The sequence below is a fragment of the Apteryx mantelli genome, chromosome 5, assembly GCF_036417845.1.
Source record: "Apteryx mantelli isolate bAptMan1 chromosome 5, bAptMan1.hap1, whole genome shotgun sequence".
In the NCBI taxonomy this organism is placed as follows: Eukaryota; Metazoa; Chordata; class Aves; order Apterygiformes; family Apterygidae; genus Apteryx; species Apteryx mantelli.
The window spans coordinates 50,772,529-50,790,559 of NC_089982.1; the positions used below are offsets into that span (position 1 = coordinate 50,772,529).

At 48.0% G+C, this 18,031-nt stretch overlaps 1 protein-coding gene across 5 annotated transcripts in view; it reads right to left on the bottom strand.

The window, feature by feature from the left end:
- Positions 1–2,905: 2,905 nt before the first annotated feature.
- The window catches only part of ENPP6 (ectonucleotide pyrophosphatase/phosphodiesterase 6), a 54,747-nt gene continuing 39,621 nt past the window's right edge, over positions 2,906–18,031 (bottom strand). Inside the window, exons 7-9 of one of the 5 annotated variants that reach the window (XR_010884413.1) lie at positions 17,534–17,657; positions 8,220–8,458; positions 2,906–3,619 (exon numbers count right to left, since the gene is read on the bottom strand). Coding sequence is in view for 4 of the 5 variants with exons in the window: in XM_067297957.1 (XP_067154058.1) it covers positions 16,768–16,973; positions 17,534–17,657 (330 nt within the window). In the remaining variant the exon portion in view is untranslated. Of the gene's footprint in view, positions 3,620–8,038; positions 8,459–10,140; positions 10,375–13,764; positions 16,974–17,533; positions 17,658–18,031 lie in introns of those variants that run through there. The other 4 variants (XM_067297958.1, XM_067297957.1, XM_013942143.1 and 1 more) reach the window with 4 other exon arrangements.

Sequence of the window (18,031 nt, forward strand, 5' to 3'; positions counted from 1 at the left end):
TGTACTTTGTTTCCCTTCTGTCTTATGGAAGCATGGAGCCGTTATTGCCTTGAGTTCTTTGCACCCGTCTGCTCTTGTCCCGCTGCCTGTCTGGGGTAGAGTTAGGCTGGTTGTCTATTGCAGATTTCCAAAGGGGTCAGGAAGGGAGCTGAGAAAGTAGCATGGGGAACCAAACTATTTGCACTGGCAGTGAGAAAATGGGTAGGAGCCAGCAGCCTCTCCCACGTGTGTGGGCTTCCTCCCACAGATGTGAAAGGGTACATCAACATTTGCATTTCATTTCGGAGTGGGATTGTGCTTTTGGAGTGGATCTCTGGCTCGTCCTCACTTACCGTGTGGCAGGGCACACTGCAGCGCGGGCTCGGGGCGCATGAGCTGGCTTCCTCTCAGATGGACTGGAGCCAGCGGCTGCGCCCCAGGAGCAGGGCATGGCCTCGCAGCTGCTAACAGCGCTCAGTCCGCCGTGCTGGGCTGGACCTTGGCGGTGGTACCCCTCCTGGAACCAATATTACGTGGACATCAGATCTCACACCAGCTGATTTGCTCCGGAGACCTGCTGCTGTTGATCCACTGGTGGCTGGTGTACAATCCCTTGGAGCCCTGCATGGGTCTGCTGTGGTCCATGCCCTCGGCTGGCGTTTCTGGGCGCTCTGCCTGGGCTCTGGCAGCAAGCTTGGGAGCCAGCTGCGGTCCAGAAACTGCATATCTGTGTTAACATGGTGTTGAGCCCTAACTAATAAGCCCTGGTGAGTGACATCTTTTAAATGAATTACCTTTTATGTGTGTTCTGGTACCCTTCGGGGTATTCACAAAGGCTAAGCTTAGCTTAAGAAGTCCCTTGGGTACCTCTTGTCAAAGAAGAAAGCAAGCCTTCTGGAGAGGGCAACTCAGAGCAGACCCCTGTAGACAGAGACTGGGGCCATTGGTCTCCTTAGACAAAGGTTAGCCTGGGTGAGCCCCCGCTCCTGGCTGCCAGAGGCCAGCTGCTGCATCTCTGCAACTACCTTGCTGTGCAAGACAGTCCTCCCTCCCCTGGGACTCGGCTCAGCCCCAACACTGAGCATCCTGCTGGGGCTCCTTGGGAAATACAGACCTGTGAGGTCCCAGGGCAGCTTGTGCATCGAAGGGATTTGAGTGCAAGCCATCCCATACCTGGGAGCTGTTACTGCTAGGTAGTTGCAGTCTTCACCATGCACTCGCTGCTACACGTGTGTCCATGCATGTGTGTATCGCCAGGCAGTTACTGCGAGGAGCAGTTGCTAAGCTTGCAAAGTTGAGGACTCAGAGTTCAGATGCGCGAGATTCACGGCTGGGTGTGCTGCAGGGGTTATGGGCAGGGGCGCCAGGAAGGGGAAGGCGCTGGCGCTTTCGGCTGTGGCCAGGGAGCGCTGCCTCGAGGAACCACCGTCTGTCCCTGCCTCGCAGCAAGGCTCCTGTGCCTGCCTCCACGCTGCTGCTCGTAGCGGCCACCTTGCCCAGCCCGTACCCATCGCCCTTGAACCGAGCCCCCCTCCCAGCACCCCTCTGCTAGCAGGGCCTGTGGCCCCAGCCCCACGTGCTGCCATGCCACGCTACCTTTTCCTCCTCCTCCTCCTCCTCCTCCTCCACTGTGGGCCACAACCTGCTTCATCCAGCGCACAGGGAGGGTGTGTGGGGAGAGGGTCTTTTCTGTCCATTTTAGTGCTTGCCTCTGGCTCAGGCCCAAAGTGAACTTGCCAGAAAAGCCCTATTTAGCATCCAGCTGCTGCAATTCAGTGTGCTGCTGCTGGACACAGGCTGATGATGACTTTCAGATGCTTGTAACCGGGCCAGCTGCAACCCTGATCTAAGGCATGGCCCTGGCAGATCTTCCCAGTGGAATAGTTACAACTTTTTTTTTTTCTTTTTTAACCTAGACAGTGCAGTATGGTTTTTCACTTCTTCTGAAGGAGTGCTGAGCTGTTTTGCCTGAATCTTCCCAGGAAACCTTTGGTTGAGGCTGAGGCGTTGGGCTTGGCCGGCAGAGCACCGGCTTGACAAGCTGCTCTTGGATCAGCCCATCCTTGTGACCGGCCCGAGGCAGGAAAGCAAAGCTCGCTACAGGACCCAGAGCAGAGTCGTCCCGGACAAGCAGCACATCTCCCTCGCATAGGAGAGAAAACCCTAAATGCTCTGCAGCTCTGGAGCAAGTGGCTGAGGCTTTTGGCAGCCTCCTGAGCTGGCGGCGGGGATGGGCGGCTCTGGGGAGCCCTCTGGGGCCGGGCAATGACACTGGCCTCGGAGAACCCACGTCTTGAAAGCAGCGTGTCTGAAAATCCCTGCCTGTAAAAGAAGCGCTAGCAACGCTAGCTTTAGGCAAAGTTCCCTCTCCAGCCTATAAAATTAACCAGATATATTTGGTTTGTGCCTCTCTCCCTTGCCTCCTTCGCTGCTGGGCCCCTGGGGCCATTTTCCCGTTCCTCCGGCCTCTGTCCCTGGCAGGCTTACAGCCCTCCTGGGTCACAGCATCCTTCCCCGGCATGCACGGTATTCGCTTTCCTTTTTCTCTCTTACTTCTAAAGAAAGTAATTTTTCTTCCGACTGTGGTGTTTTATTTTTAACTGGTCTCTGAAGGACCCTTGAGATTTATTATTCACTCGTAATGAAGAAGCTCAAGAGTCCTCAGAGCTGAGGTAGCCAATATATTTATTGTCATTACTTATCGCCAGCATTACTTATTGTAGACCGTTCTTCTGTTACGGTTTTATTATTATCTATAATCTAGTACAGAGAGAAGATATTTCTCTTGCTTCTCTGTTGTACAGCAGATAACAGTTTCACCAAATCACAGTTTGTGCAAAAAAAAAATTCTAAAAAAAAAGGGAAACCTTCTTATTTTTGGTGATAGAAGTAAAAAAACAACAGAAAACTGAAGCCTTATAGAATGACAAATAGTTTGCTGAATTTTAGAACTTTAAAGGAATGTTGTGGTGTAGCAAGGACGGATTAGCAAGCCAAACACCCAGTGCGTATCAAATTGAAATGTAACTTATGTTAAAGAGTATAATATTTTCATGTATGTTTTTTTCTTTCTCTTTAAGATTACCACATATTTTGAAATTGACTTTATTTGCTTCACATATAAAAGACAGCTACATTTTCTCTTTTCTCTCTCTTTACAAAACAATTCTAAATTGGAAGGAAAACAGTTATTTTAAAAAGTTTGAAATATTTGTTAGAAATGCCAGTAAATCCTATACATAAGTATAGCTTTGAGAGTATTTTAGTACATGTTTGCCTGTCTAAAAATGAAAGTCTAAGGTTGCTGAAAACGAGGAACCTGCCTTTTGATAACAAATTAGTAGCCGTACTAACGAATCAGTTAAGACCACCCACTTCAGTCTGAAGACAGAGCAGAGCTATTGAGTTAGTCCAACATGTCAGGCTAAAAAAAGTAAGACTGTTCTTTGTGAAAAAGAAGAAACTAGTCATAGGACTATATTTAGATGTAGTGTGTGAATTGTGTGTCTCATGACTTTTACCAGTTTCACCTTGTGTCAGGGATTATGTAGACAGTGGTGTGACCATGGCACATCTATCCATGGACAGATGGGTCATCAGGCCATCAGCTTCTGCCCAGGTTTCTTCAAGATTGCAGGCACTGCAATTCGAGAGGAAGAGAAGGAGAGTGGATGCATTTCCCCAGAAGGAACATGAAGAAATTAGAGTATCAGGACTTAAAAACTCAGAGATTTCACTAAGACAAAGAAAAAAACTTGGAGCGGGGAGAGAAATATGAGGGCATCCTTTAGTAAAAGAAATATGTCAACCAAAGACAGAAGAAAAATCTCCTGGGCTCCCTAAGGTTTCCGCCAAAAGCCAGCTGAGGCAGGGAACTATGTACCCATCTTCATGGCTTATACAGACCTAAAATAAAGAGCAATCGATACTGGAATATTCTGAAATGTTTCTATGTTCATGTCATAATGATGTGGTGTCCCGGAGCAATGCCCAGCCCGGAACCAGGACGCAGCTCTGCTGCTGGCAGACAGGGCTGGCTCCCTGGTGAGATCCACCCTTCCCAGACTGAGCTCTGGTGTTGAGAGTGAGATCCTGGAAAAAACACTGAGGGAAGAGATGGAGAGGGAGCCTCTCAAGAAGCCGGATATGGGGACCTGTCTGGAGTCCAGCCGGGGAGCATTGGCAGCGTTGCCGCAGCCATTCCTCCTCTCCGCCGTCAAGGCGCAATGTTCCTCCTTACTTCTGGTTAACTCCTGGCCTGCAGAACAACTTGCCATACTTCACCCTGTGGCTAGGAACTAGCCACAGCTTGCAAAACTGGTGAGATGCTCTGTGCTCCTGGCGTTATTTCCCTCTGCTCCCGAAACGAATACAGCTCATAGCTGCATGCATCAACCCAGCAGCCTTTCCCCTTCCCACAGACACGGGAGGTTTTTACTCATGAAGGTTTCGAACACCCACAAGGCTCTTATATCCATCCTGGAATAAAAACCTTCTCCCTTCTTGCTCTTTGTTCCTCTTGTACGTGCAATAACTTGCTATTTGTTCCCTTTTACATGTTGCAGAGTGCCTCTGAGCTTGTTTCGTGTCCAGAAACCAGCTCCTCTCTCCAGCAGAAGAAGGCACATGATGCACCCCAGATGTTTGCACGTGGCAGCAATCTCCAGACATAATAGATTACAGGCGGGAGAGAGATAAGAAAAGTCATTGCTCCTCTCTGGGCCCCTGCTCAGAGGCAGAGAGGTTTTGAAGCTGACTCTATTTACCAAACTGGCACATGAAATTGTTTCCTTTTAAATGTCACTCAGAGATGTCTCTGTTTTGAACCAGTTGTATTTGGGAAAGACTGTGGTTGTCACGGGAAACTGGCAGTAGGATGCAGAATAGTTTCAGATTGTTATATAAGATCTCTCATATATCGTCTCTTTGTCTACTGCCAGCTTCAAATTAGCCCATTTCCTTGCGTTAAAAAAAAAGAAAAGCAGTGTTTGAAATAGACTGTCCTCTGCAATTGCTATTCATTCACTCTGTGCAGCCTCAGCTTGTGTCCCTGGGTCTCTGTGAGGGCCTCAGTTTCTCCTTCTTCCTTGCAGGATTTTTGGCAACAACTGCCTTCTGCGTCTGAGCCGAGGCCTCCCTACAGCAGGCTGGAGCCAGGGCAGCCCCTGAACTGGGGTTTGGTGCCCCCAGCTCCCTGAGATGTGACGGGCACCCCTCGCCCCGTGGCGCCACTCGTCCGGGCTCTGTGGCCACGGCGCTGCCCGGCTGGGAGTCAGCAGAGCTGCCCACAGCTGCTGTGCCCTGGGGTTATTCCTCAGGTGTGGTTTCTGCAAGTTACACTGGGCAGCCTGGTGTACAAGGGCTGAACTGCAGGAAAATCAAGCTTGCACACTTGGGCATGTGCGATGCAGTCTTTATGTGAAAGTTGCTGTGTGAAACAGGGTCTCTGTGCTGCAAAGACTACCTAGGACCGAGTGTAAAGACCCTGAGCTTGGAAAGGCTATTTCCCACAGTGAAGCTGCCCATCTGCTTCATTATTTGGTGTTCTAGGTAGGATCACCTTGCTAGAGCCATCACAAGCCGTACTGGTGGCGGATAGCAAGGCTAGTGGGGTGTGTGTGTGTGTGTGTGTGTGTGTGTGTGTGTGTGTGTGTGTTTTCCCCATTTAACTGCAAATCCATTTCTCCTTCTGAGAAAAAAATCCCATGCTTCACCAGCAGTGTCCTGGAAATAGGGGCCTTGCACCAATGAAAATAACATTTATTCCAAGAAAAGAGTGGCTAAAATACTCAGCTTCACTGAGACAGGCAAGGAACTGAACAGCTCTTCACTAGAGAAACTTTTTCTTCTATCTGGCGCTTAAAACTGGTAAAGACCTTGACCAGTCTCATGCCATCAGCAGCTTCAAATAAGACATTATTTTGCTCAGCTTCCCAGAAGGATTATTATAGGCCAAAGCTTAATGTTAATAGAAGCAGTGTTTTCTTATGGACAAAAGGTGAAATAAACCAAACCAGTCATCTATAGAAATCTTTGTAGACAGCTTTTTCTGAGAAAAAGTCCATATAAATCACAGTGGGAAAGAGATTTGTATCAACAAATTACCTCAGAAGAATAGACTTTGATGAGGCAGACAGGACCAATACCTCGGTTTGCACTTTGATAAAGGATAATTTGTTCAAAACGCTTTTCCAGTGATATCTTGCGCCAGCTGAATGTGTGGCGAGAGACAGGGTAGGGATAAATATGGGAGGAACCATACGGAGAAAATGTGATGAAAATCGTTGTGTAATGTTTCTCCAAATGGAATGAAGAGCTCATGACTGTACTGATTCATATTTTGTTTTTGTGGCGCTATTTATAAATCTGTTAGCACTTCCTAAATGGTAATTACAGATCCTTCATAGCTTGAATTTTATCTGAATTATTGTGTGTGTTTTCAGTGGGAAAAATAACCATTTTCTTGAATGATGCAGAATAGTGAACGCTGGAGACTGCGAACTGATTGGAAACGGTGACAAACCTCACATGAAGCCTGGCCAGAAATCGCCTGTAGGATTTGACCTGATCTAGCTCTCGTGGGAGCTGATTCTGTGAAATTCAGCCTCTATCTCAGCCACCTGCCTTTCGCACCAGGCGGCCCATGGGCATTTTTGGAGATGCCCGTGCCACCAGCTTCTGACGTCGCTGGAGGCAGCTTTCTCCTGGGAGCCTGGAGAAAGCTGTGAGGTGCTTCATCTCAGCTCCTATTAATGCCTCCATCTTTCTCCTTGGTATTAATTTCTTAAGCTGCTCTAGCTGTCACATCTGAACACTTACCAGCTGGTCTCCCATTTTTAATTGCCCTTGGAGGACTTCTTCAAGAGCCACACCTGCTTTTGTATGAGGCCTTAATTTGTCACTGTCCAAACTGCAGCAGCCAGCATTTAAAATTCAGATTCTGTGACTGTGTTGTATTTCTTCAAATGCGTGATTAACTGCTGGGCCTTTACAGGCTGTATTCAGCTGTTTCTCCACAAAACAGAGTCTTTCTTTTGCTGGAAAGCTCCCCACATCGTGGATATTAAATATCTTCTTATTAGTGGGACTTGCACTTGTTCATCCCATTTGCTCTTGCAGGAGGCAGCATGGAGTGCAGAGCGAAAGCTCAGGGACTCTCTGAATTTAGTGTTTAGTGAAAAAAAATTATTCGTCTTTGCCAAAACTGTCCTTACAAAGAAACCTCTGTGGTTAGGCAGGAGGGGATGTTGCAGGGCACCCTGTCCGGCTCCCAGCGGTGTCAGCAGGCAGGTTGTACAATCCAGCTCATAAACTGCTTGAATCTCACCTTAAAAGACATGAAGCTTTTTCTGCCCGGGTGTCATTAAGTGGGGGGTCTCCATTGCCAACCGTTTCCAGATTTCAGGATTTCCTGAGCCAAAATTGACAGCCGGCCTCTCCTGACTCTGTGTGTGTCTGGAAGGGCGCTGGGGGGTCCGTGCAAACCACGGCTGCGCCTCACGGCCCTGCGGCCGGCCGGCCGGCGTCCTCCCAGCACCCTTCTTCCACCCGGCAAAACCCCCGTGTCTCCAGCTGGTTTGGAGGCTTAATTAATATTCATCAAGCGATATATATAAGTAAGTGCTGAGTAACGTTTTAATGTATTATTAATTTCTGGAGAACAAGGGAAGGCTGCTCGGGAGCCGTCAGTGCCCACTCCTGCCGTCAGAGAAAATTGGTCACGCGGGGAACGCCGACGCGGTCCCGGCAGAGGCTGGCGACACTTAGGGGTTGGGGGGGAGGAGCCGCGCGCGAGCGGCTGCGGCACAGCCCCTCGGCCCCGGGGACACCCCGGTATGCCCCAAAATTCCCGAAACATCTTGCCCGGTCCATCACCCCTGGGGAGGGAAGGTCCTCCCGGCACGGGCCAGCCATGTTACTCCCACCAGGAGACTGTTGTCTCCCTTTCTGCATACACGTTTTGCTTCCCAGCAGTGGCACCAGGCTTTCATAACAACAAAAGCAGGTCTAGCCTGCCCTAACTATCATCCCCCCCCCCCAAAAACTCCCCCCCCCCAACTATTACAACATCTCCAAGATTGCCGGAGCTTGCTGGGTAAAATCAGCCAGGTGGCAAGGCACGCAGGACAATGTTAAAAGGAAAGCGGTAACGCTAGATATTTGCAATGTAAATTATTAGCTTTTTCCTTTTTTTTCTGTACCTTCAAAGTTAAAAGAAATATTTGAATGGTGTTCGTTACCATTTGAACAAGCAGTGCGAAGCCACTGTATTTGCAAGTATATTTAGCTGTTTCCTGTCAAGCCTTGTCGTTAAGGGTCATGTAAACACCCGTGACTCTCTGAGGCCGTTTATCCCATCGACATTATCACAGAACCAGGCAGGCAACATGACGGAAAATCACTCGGGAGATTGCAAAGCAGGTTTGTGGGGGCAGTTCAGCAGTGGAGGAAGCAGAATTGGCCACGGTGTAAACAGCAACTGAAAGAGAAGAAAAGGAGACGAAGAGAAAAAAATTGCAATGAGGAATGGAAAAAAAATTCCTATTCTTATTTTGCTTGCTACAACTCTCCTGTCTAAAATTTACTGATTTCCTCCCCCCTAGTCCTCTTGTCTAAATCATCCCTTTTTTTTCTAGGAAGACCACGTTTTCGCCCTTCTTCTAATATAAAGGTTGAGGGAAAGCAGGGACCAGAGTAACCCCCTACTCTCGGTCAGAGGAAGAAAGCTGAGACTGCTCTCTCCAGATGAACCGTATCCCTTTTTTGGCATTAAATCTGCTGGGAGGCCCTGGCTGTGCTGCTCAGGCCGTTGTGACCTTTCCCAGGCGCCGGGAGAGGAGCTGGGAGCCACTGGCTGCCCAGTGAGTACTTCAGCACGGGCCTCGCTAAGTTTTGTGTGTTGGTATTTTTATCAGCTGCAGCAGAGCAGAGCACATATTCTGATGTTTTCATGTTCAAAATGTGACTCTGGGAGTCACTGCCATTTTCCGAGAGTATGTGGCATTTTGCAGACTGCCTGGTTCAATCGCGACCGGAGCCACTGAGGCAGCAAAATGAATAACCATTGCAAATCATGAGCCGACGCTTGGAAATGTACTTGCAGAGGGCAATTTGTGAGAAAAACAAGTGCTGACATAAGCCTGTGCAAGCCGTTAGTGGGACAAAAAAATAAAAACAAAATAAAATCATAGAATGATTAAGCTACACGATTTACAACCAGATTTGATACACAGATACACTGTGAATCATCTACCCACCTCTAGTCAGTGGGCAGACAGAGGAAGGGCGTACGCTGAAAAGGGACTGAAGACTGGAGGTTTCTATTTTGATTTTTTCTCTTACTTTTTAGCCAGTGCCTCCTTCCCTGCTGCATGGCTCCCAGCTATCAATCCTGCTGTAAATACAGAATTACAGCTGGGATTCACATTCGGTGTCTGCTTGCGGAGCAGCTTTGTGCCGTGGGCGAGGACTGCAGGTCTGCGGGGCGTGGGAACGGCCCAGGCGGCATTTCAGGGTCGCCGTTTCCCCCCAAAACGGGGCTGGCACCACCTGAGACACCTGCTCGGGCAGGCGTGAGCCTTGAATGTCCAGCAAGGGAGCCAGATGTCCCCGCTGCATCTCCCAGCTGGCAGATGCAGGATCAAGTAGACGTGGAGCCGGAAGAGGGAGCTCCGAGTTAGATAAAAATAGGATTTCGGCCCGCATCCCTGCGTGTGGGCCAGCTCCCCTCCCTTGCATCGCCGTCTCAGCCCCCAAAATCCGGGTTTGCCGTCGGCTCCCTGCAGCTTGCCCGCTGCAGGCTGCCCCGGCCCGGGGCCTCGGAGCCTGCGAGAAAAGGCGATTTGGGGCTTTGCCTGTGGACATCCAGGTGCAGGTGCCGGGGGGGGGGGGGGGGGGAACACCTCTTCGCCGTTGGGGGGGGAAAACTGGATATGCAATAAAAATACTTTGGCCAGCCCCTGCTGCCCTTTGGGAAAATCTTTCCTTTTGGAGCACAGGCCGGAGGTCAGCAGTGCCGATACATGCTGTGAGCGTTGCCTCATGTAAGCACAGGCACGCTTAGCTATAGCGAGCCGCCAGGGCGGAGCGGCCGGGTTAGTTTTTGTCTTTAAAAGAAGACCGCATTGACCACTTCCATCTTTCACAAAGATTTAATGTGCGTCCTGATTTACAGTCTGTGTATACCTCTCCCGGCGTGTTTTTGCAGCTGCCGCAGGGGAATTTATGAGGTTGCACTCTTCGTACCCTTGACATTCCCTGCCATTAATACGGAAAAAGGAAAACAAGGCCATAAAAGTAGCATATTGGGAGATATCCATTTCCAGGTCCTGGATACCCTTCCCCCAGCAGCCCCTGAGCTTCCTTTTCCTCTTTAACCAACTGAAGCACTCTGAGCTAACAGAAAAAAAAAAAAAACGGTTATTTCAGTACTACTGATGATTTATTTCTTTCACCTAGATACAGGAGCTTATCTGCATGGCCAGTCGCTGAAATTCCCCAGCCAGTCAGGAAACCAGTAGAAACTGTGGAAAAGACTGTGCGACAGTGTGGTTTTGAGGCATTTGCTTTACACCAGAGGACTCATCAAGGACGCTCCAGGGAGACCAAGACTTTTTTTTGGCAGCACGTGACAATTTTCTGATGAAATTGTGCTGGTAAGAGGAAACCATGGTACTGGTACAGCATTGCCAGATTGGATTTGACCACTTGGGGTAATATTATACCAATATTTTACAAGTCTATAGTGACTTCCACCTGAGAATTACTGCACATGTAACCTTCATCCCATCATCTGGCCTAATGCACAGGACTTTCTGCAGTATCAGTTTAAAAGGAAGTAATATACATAAGGCATACATAATGTTAGATTAATGAAAACCTTGATCAATAATAAGAGGGAAATCTTAGGAGACAAAATGGTCTGGAAAAAGGAAATATAGGATGCATTGAATGACTAGAGGATTATTGAAAACAGGCGTAAAGAATCTCCTTTTTTTCATGGCCAAAATTAGCAAGAAGCCATATAATTCAAATTTTATCATAGTAATCTATACAGCCATGTGCATCTCTACAGTGAGAATTAAGACGAACAGTCGACTTTAATTCTGAAATGTTCTAATTTTTGAGCATTCCATAATCAGCTTCTTTTAACATAAATATGTTTCTGTACCTATATTAAAAATGCTTCCATATAAGTGAAAGTTGTCCCATGATGCTAAAAAAGCAAGTTTCAAAGTTTTCCCTTGGCTAGGCCATATTTTCTTTAAAAAAAAAAAAAATCTGTTTTTATTTGCGGCTGCCTGCCATCTCTGCCACAAGGAAAAGGAGCACGAGGAAAATATTACATAGCACTTTTCCAATGCCTTTCACTTCAAAGCACCTGGCAAAAAACAAGTCTATATCTCCCCACTGAGGTGTGGGGCTTAGCTTCTTAGTAATATTTTGACTTTCATTTAGCAGGTAGGAAAAAAGGAAGAAGACCAACACCATGAAAACACCTAATCCACTCTTTATTTATTTCCAGACCAACTGGAAATGGTGCTTCACAAACCCGGTACTTGTGGAGGGCCCTGGCCAACATCTGGGCTGACGGGGAAGTGTTTCTTCATCACTGATGGAAATGATTTGCCTTGTTTAGACGGGACATGGACATTAAGGGCGCTGCTGCGAGGAGCTGACAGAGGCTTGGTGTCCGTGCAGGGCTCGTTACTCACCACCCTCTGGTTTGTGGGACTCGTGTGTGATTTAACTACAAGAAATATTAAAGCTGTGAATAGTGGCATGGTGCAGGTACACTGAGATTAAAAACTCAGATACAGTAAGACAAAAACCAGTCTTTTTTTTTTTTTTTAAACAAGAGGAAATAATTAAATTGTGGCACTTGCTACCACGGGGTCTTGTGAAGGCTGACAGCATAGATCAGGTCAACAAGAGACTAGACAAATTCCTGGAAAATGGCTCCAAGGGTGGTTCTGGCTATGTCTATTTTGACAGCCAGGGCAACCAAAGAGGAGAGGATCTGTAGAGTGAAACTGTAGAGAACCCAGTGTCCAAGTGTCCACATTTTGGGGTGGGGGGTGTTACTTGGACCTGGCTCTAGTCGCTGAAAGCCCATTACTAGTTGAGGAGCATCAGCTGTGCACATCTTTTGGCATAGTTTCACCCCAAGGGAATTCAGACTGTGCACGCTGAGGCTGCAAAGTGATGTGCCATCACTGGGGATGATTCACCAAAAAAGCACACTTCTGATCTGCCCCAGATCAGGAAAGTGCGCGTGTGCGCACACACACACACACACACACACACACACACATATGCGAAATCCTGCCCAGAAACTCCTCTGCTGGCGATCTCTGGAAGCTGGGAAGTAGCTCAGACAAGGCTCCTGAAGCTGCCTTTGCCCTGTGCCTTACGGTCTTCCCTAAACGTCTCCAGCATGATGCTGGACTAGCAGGATCTTTGATCTGAACCAAAGAGCTGCTGTTTTCGAAAACACCACAGTCGTGGTTTCCATGCGCTGTCAGTGGCCACCTTTATGCCCCATGTAACAACTAAATGTGTCAACCCAGCTGTGCCAAAGCTGAGCGAGCCGTGGTGAGACTTCATTAATCTTGGTGAAGCACTTGGAGCTGAGCGACAGCAGGTAGGTGCAAAGTGCTGCTGCTCCCATCCAGCTTGGCCCCAGTAACAGTGCCCAGGACCAAGAAACTGATGGCTGTGCCCATAGGGGAAAGCGCATGGCAGTCAGGCAACACTGTGCCATTTCAGCCAAAAACATCAAAGCTGCGCACTACCCTCATGGTTGGCATCTCCAGCCACCAGTGAGGCATGACCTCTGGTGCACGCATCACGTCCTATGTCATACGTCGCCTATGATATTGTAGGAGTCACGCTGCTTTCATACCCCTAGGACCCTGCTCCAAAGCTCAGTGCAGCCCTGGGGGGAGCACCACGAGCCACGGCCATGGTGGTGACCACTCGGACAGGGCGCCCGCTGGCCCACCGGGTGCATGTCGGGGTGCTGCGCAGCACCAGGAGGAAGGTGGGTCACAATGGCGCCTGCTTTCACACTTCATCTCAGAGAAGACTTCCTGGCTGCCCAGAAAAGTCTGTGGTGGCTTTGAGCTGTCGGCTTGTAGCTGTTGAGATTTATTTCTATTAAGTCAGTCTCTCTCATGAGCACAGCTGCTGGCTTGCGAAGCTTAAAGCAGGAGCAGGGCCCCTTGTCCTTGAGGTCCTTGCAGTTGCTTGCTGAGGTCTCCTTTCCATTTCCCCCTCGCCACTCTGGGTGTAACGCGAGGGCTGCGCACTGCCTTGGCAGCCCTCGGGGGAGCCTGGACCACCCCAACCCATGGCACCAGCGATGATACAGCACTGCTGTGCAGCAAATCTTGCCCTGATGGGCTGGGAGAAGTGGGTCTGGAGAGAGCACTGGGGCTCACCTCTCTTCTCAGGAAAGCAGAAAGATTGGTCCATTTCGGAGTGTGAATTACGTGTCCCTGGATGGGGATGGATATCCCTGGACAAGGCAAGCTTGGCCCCTGAGGACCAGCCCTATTCACTAGCTAGATGGACAGACAAATAGACGAAAGCCCCAGGCAGGCACCAAGCAGTGCCCCTGTGAGCTGGGTGCTGCACAAACGGAGAGCAAAAGGGCTGCTGGTGCCCCCAGGGCCAAGGAGGGGACGTGCACCAAGAACAGCAGTATACAACTGTGCATGAAGGGCCTCGCTATTATTTAAAGTTCTGCAAGAAATGGCAACAAAAATACACCAGTTCAAAAGGTTAAATACAGAAATAGGTCTGGAGAAAATGCTCTCATATGCAAGCTACAGTATCTCGTGTGATACATTTAATGTTCCAAATTTACATGCTGACAACTTTGCCGTTTCTAAACAATGTTGTCATTCATCTTTCTGATGGTTAATCAGCACAAGCTTCAAACAGTGTTTATCACACTTTGATGCACAAATCAAACGAGAAAGGCAAGGTGTTACAGGGTTTTTTCAAAAATCTTAGAGTATTTACAGAAAGATGCATATTTTTTCTAACAACATTCTTAGAATTATTCACTCATTCACAATCAGTCATTGTACAAAAGAATCATTCAGAACCAGTTTTTAAAATGCACCCACCTCAGTTGCATAGTACACAGAAAAGTGCGCTAGCATAAAGGCATTGATTTTTGAATAAGAATGTGAACTGATTTAGAGGTAAAAAATTCAGAGGAAGAAAGACGCACTTCTACAACATAATCAGCCGCAGTTCTCCTGAAGCTAATGAGCTCCATGTAGATCTACCATCAAATTTCCCTTTTACAGGTTGGGTATATTTTGAGGTGTGTTCCCATACATACCATGGTTGTACTTAGGTCCAACAAATCCTAATACAATTAGAAAATTTGCTCTGCGATATTTGCACAAAGGACACTGCATATGGACACTTTTAAAAAAATTAGTTATACAGAAATACTCATAGAGCCAGGGATCAGTACTGATTTCATGTGCCATGGCCCATACCTGGAACACCTCAACAGGCCTGCTTTTTTATTTCTGATTTATACTAGTGTAATTGAGAATCAGAATAGAGCCTTAGACTTTTAGGATTTTTTTGCTCAGTAAGAGGATATTGGATTCTTTTTATTGTAAGAGTTAAAACTGCAAGCTGTGGAGGTATTAGCATGCATTGTATATATCCTGTTGATTTTCAAACAAAACTTTGTAATTTAGTCATTTGGTTATCTTTTATACCGATAATTTTCTCACTTTAAAAATGTGCTCCAGTGAATTCGTTGAGCCTGGTCCATTAGAGAGCAACAGGGAATTTTGAACAATAGATGCTTGTTTTATAGCTACTGTAAATGCTTAGAAAGCACTAAATTGCCTTTTATACTCAACAGTCTAACAACAAAGACTGATTTTCTTCCTCTTTTTTCCAATTGATTTGATGGTTCACTTGAGCTTTAAAAACACATTACATAAATCTTTGCAGCTATTACAGAAGTCTTTTGTCAAGTTTAATTTGTTTTTTTTTTCATGGTGTAATCATTCACCCTTAAACTCACTGTACCAAACATACCCGAATCATGCTTGACTTCTTTGGAGCTGGATGAATAATAAGTCTTAGAGGTTTATTTTGCAGGGAGAGGGACCTAAATCCTTCCAAAGGCAGTTTACATCGAAAGCTCGAGGTGCAGAGGTATATCAGATAAAGCCGAGCACCTCCTGAAGGCGTTGCTGAATGCCGCAGCCTCCCGGCGGCCTCCCGAGGAGGAAAGGACACTTTGCAGGATCAGACCTTTATGGCTCTGTGCTAGATATGCTTATTTCACAGTAGAAATTAAATGATGCAGAAAGACCCCCCTCCCTAGTGGCCCATCACTGCATACATACACCCCAGTGTTTAACACTGAGCACTGGGACAACTACATGATTTAACAATTGAATGAAATTAATCTTCTGAACTAACAGACCGTGGTGCTGGCTCTGCAGGCAGCCCCTGCCACCCTGGGCTGGACCGTGCCCCAAGACAGAGCCATGGCTGCACTGGAATGAAGGACTAGGGGCATAATCAGGTTTTTCAGGGGATTTACTATATATCTGTCTTTCTGACTTTTTCAGGATTACTTCATCCATTTGACTTAACCTTCAGATGCATTGCCTCCGAGAAGAGCTCCATCTTCTCCTGCTGTTTAGCTTGACCATTACAACTTTGGGCTCGATATTCCTTGGTGGAAATAATATTCAGCTAGGATTAACTGGGGTTGGGGGTGGTGAGAGACCCATCAGTATAGACCTCTCTCCCTATGGCAAATACAACCGCTAAAGAAAAACAGCAGGGGAATGTGCTGCTTTCTGCATTGCTTAAATGGCAGGGACGTAGAAAACTGGAGCTGGCAGAAAAGCAGTAGGTGCTGAAAATCTTGAAGAGCAATTGGGAACAGAACAAAAACCTGAGCAGATGATGCTATTGCACCTGGAAAAGCAAAGAGGCTATGAAATGCCAGGCTTCCTTACGGTACTTTCTCTTGGACGCTGTGTGTCCAGATGTTGTTTCATTTTCCTCCTATTCCCATTGCTTTCCCCCCACTCCCCTCTGGTCGGTGGTGAAAGCCCGAGGTCCTGGTGGCATGCAGGGTCCAGGTCTGCCAGCCGGGGCTCGCTTTGGCAAAAATGAAGACGGAAAGGCTGAGAAAAGTAGGATGCTCTCAGTGCTCTCATACCTTTCTTGGCTCTGCAATTGCTCTGCAAAGAGCTTGGGGCTTTGCAGAAAGGGTCAGCGCGTATCGTGCTTGGTTCGCACAGAAAGGAAAAGGTGGGGCTCTGCTGGGGACAAGGGAATAAACCACAGCTCAGCTAAATTCACAGAGGCCTATCGCCAGGCCTGAAATTCTCATTATAAGGAGCCAGGATTACCCTCTCAGTTAAACACAGTGGGGTAAGATGTGTTTAACACCCAGAAATGTCTGCTTATACCCACCACGGTAATAGCAAATTACACTGATAGCTGGCCTGGGTCCTGTTCTCATTGCCAGGGCTGCAAACCTAGAGTAGCAACACCGATTTTCCTGGCTGGACTTAGAGCAGTGCAAAACTTGGCTTCATGTTATAACCACCGTGACAGCAGGCTGGGTCAGATTCGCTCCTGGCAGAGCGTGACAAATGAGTGGGGGACAGTACTCTATTAATGAGGCTATTATTCAAATGAAGAATTAAAAAAAAAAGGGGGGGGATCAAGTTGCTGGTGACACTGACCCACATTGTTTTGGGCTCACAGTGACAAGATCTGCTAGGCAAACAGTGAGAGCAGAATTAGTGCCAGCACACAGCTGCTCCACTGGGACAACTGTGCCAAAGGGGCCGTGCTTTTTAGCATGCACTCCACCCTGGACCAGGAGCCATTGTTTGGCAGCGGCTTTATTCCCGCAAGGCTGCACATGATGTTGTAAACATCCACAGATCTGATTGGCGGCGCCCGGAAGTTGGATTTGAAATCTGAAAGAAAAACAGGCAAAGAGAGGATTTGGCATTGTGCAACTGCTGGCTCAGCTTCCAAAACACTGGGGCCCTGTGAAGCAAGGACTAGGGCCCTTCTGCCTTCCCTGGGACTTTACCAAAAGTCTGGGATGTGGCACACTACATAATTGACAACATAGCTCAGCAAAAGCATTTTAAATGCTTTTATTTTTTATTTTTAATCAAATTTTATTTTAAAAAGTAAAAAAGTGAATTAAGTTATTAAATACACAGGAGCTACTTGACTGTGTATGCGTTGGTAGAGTTAATAGCCTAAAGTAATTGCACTGCAGCCTCTGCTTTTCTTTCATGCCTAGCTGCAGTCACAGCCGTATTTAAAGGGCCTGATGAAGCGGAAACCAGGAGCTCTGCAACGACCTAGAACAGGTGGGCGAGGTGTGCTGCAACCTCATGGACCTTCCCAAGGAAAGCACTCTGTGCTAGCGAGCCCGAATCCGTGGACAGAAGGCGAATTCGCACGTTTCGGACAGGGCTGCGAATCGAGGGCAGGGGAGCAAGCGGGGGGCCGCCGGCCCTACCTGGCCCGTAGGCGAGGAAGAAGCCGCGCATTTCCATGAGCTCGTTGTCGTAGCCGTGCCAGCCGTTCTGCCAGGCCTCCTGGCGCCCAGTGCCGTTCTCCCAGAAGGGCAGCTTCTCCCTGCTCTGGGGGACACAAGCGGCCGCGGGTGAGCGCCCGCGCCAGCACGGCGTGCCGCGCTCTGCCACTCTCGGTTTTCTCTCCTTGCGCTGCAGGGTCTCCGTGCTTTAATAATCTGTTGCCATCGTTCTTGCTTGCCTTCCCTTGTCCTTATTGCACTAAAGGAGCACCGTTAAACTCCTTCCTTAGATTCTCCTGCTCCATATTAGCAGCTCTTAACAGATGACTTACGATAGTGTCCTTCCCTGCCCCCTCAGCAAATAAGGTCCTTTGAGTCTTCCCAAAATACTATACTATACTAAACTCTGTGAGTTTTTCTTGTCACATGCTCTCTGGGAAGGGCAGCTCACGTGACACTCCAGATGTCCCCAAAACTGCA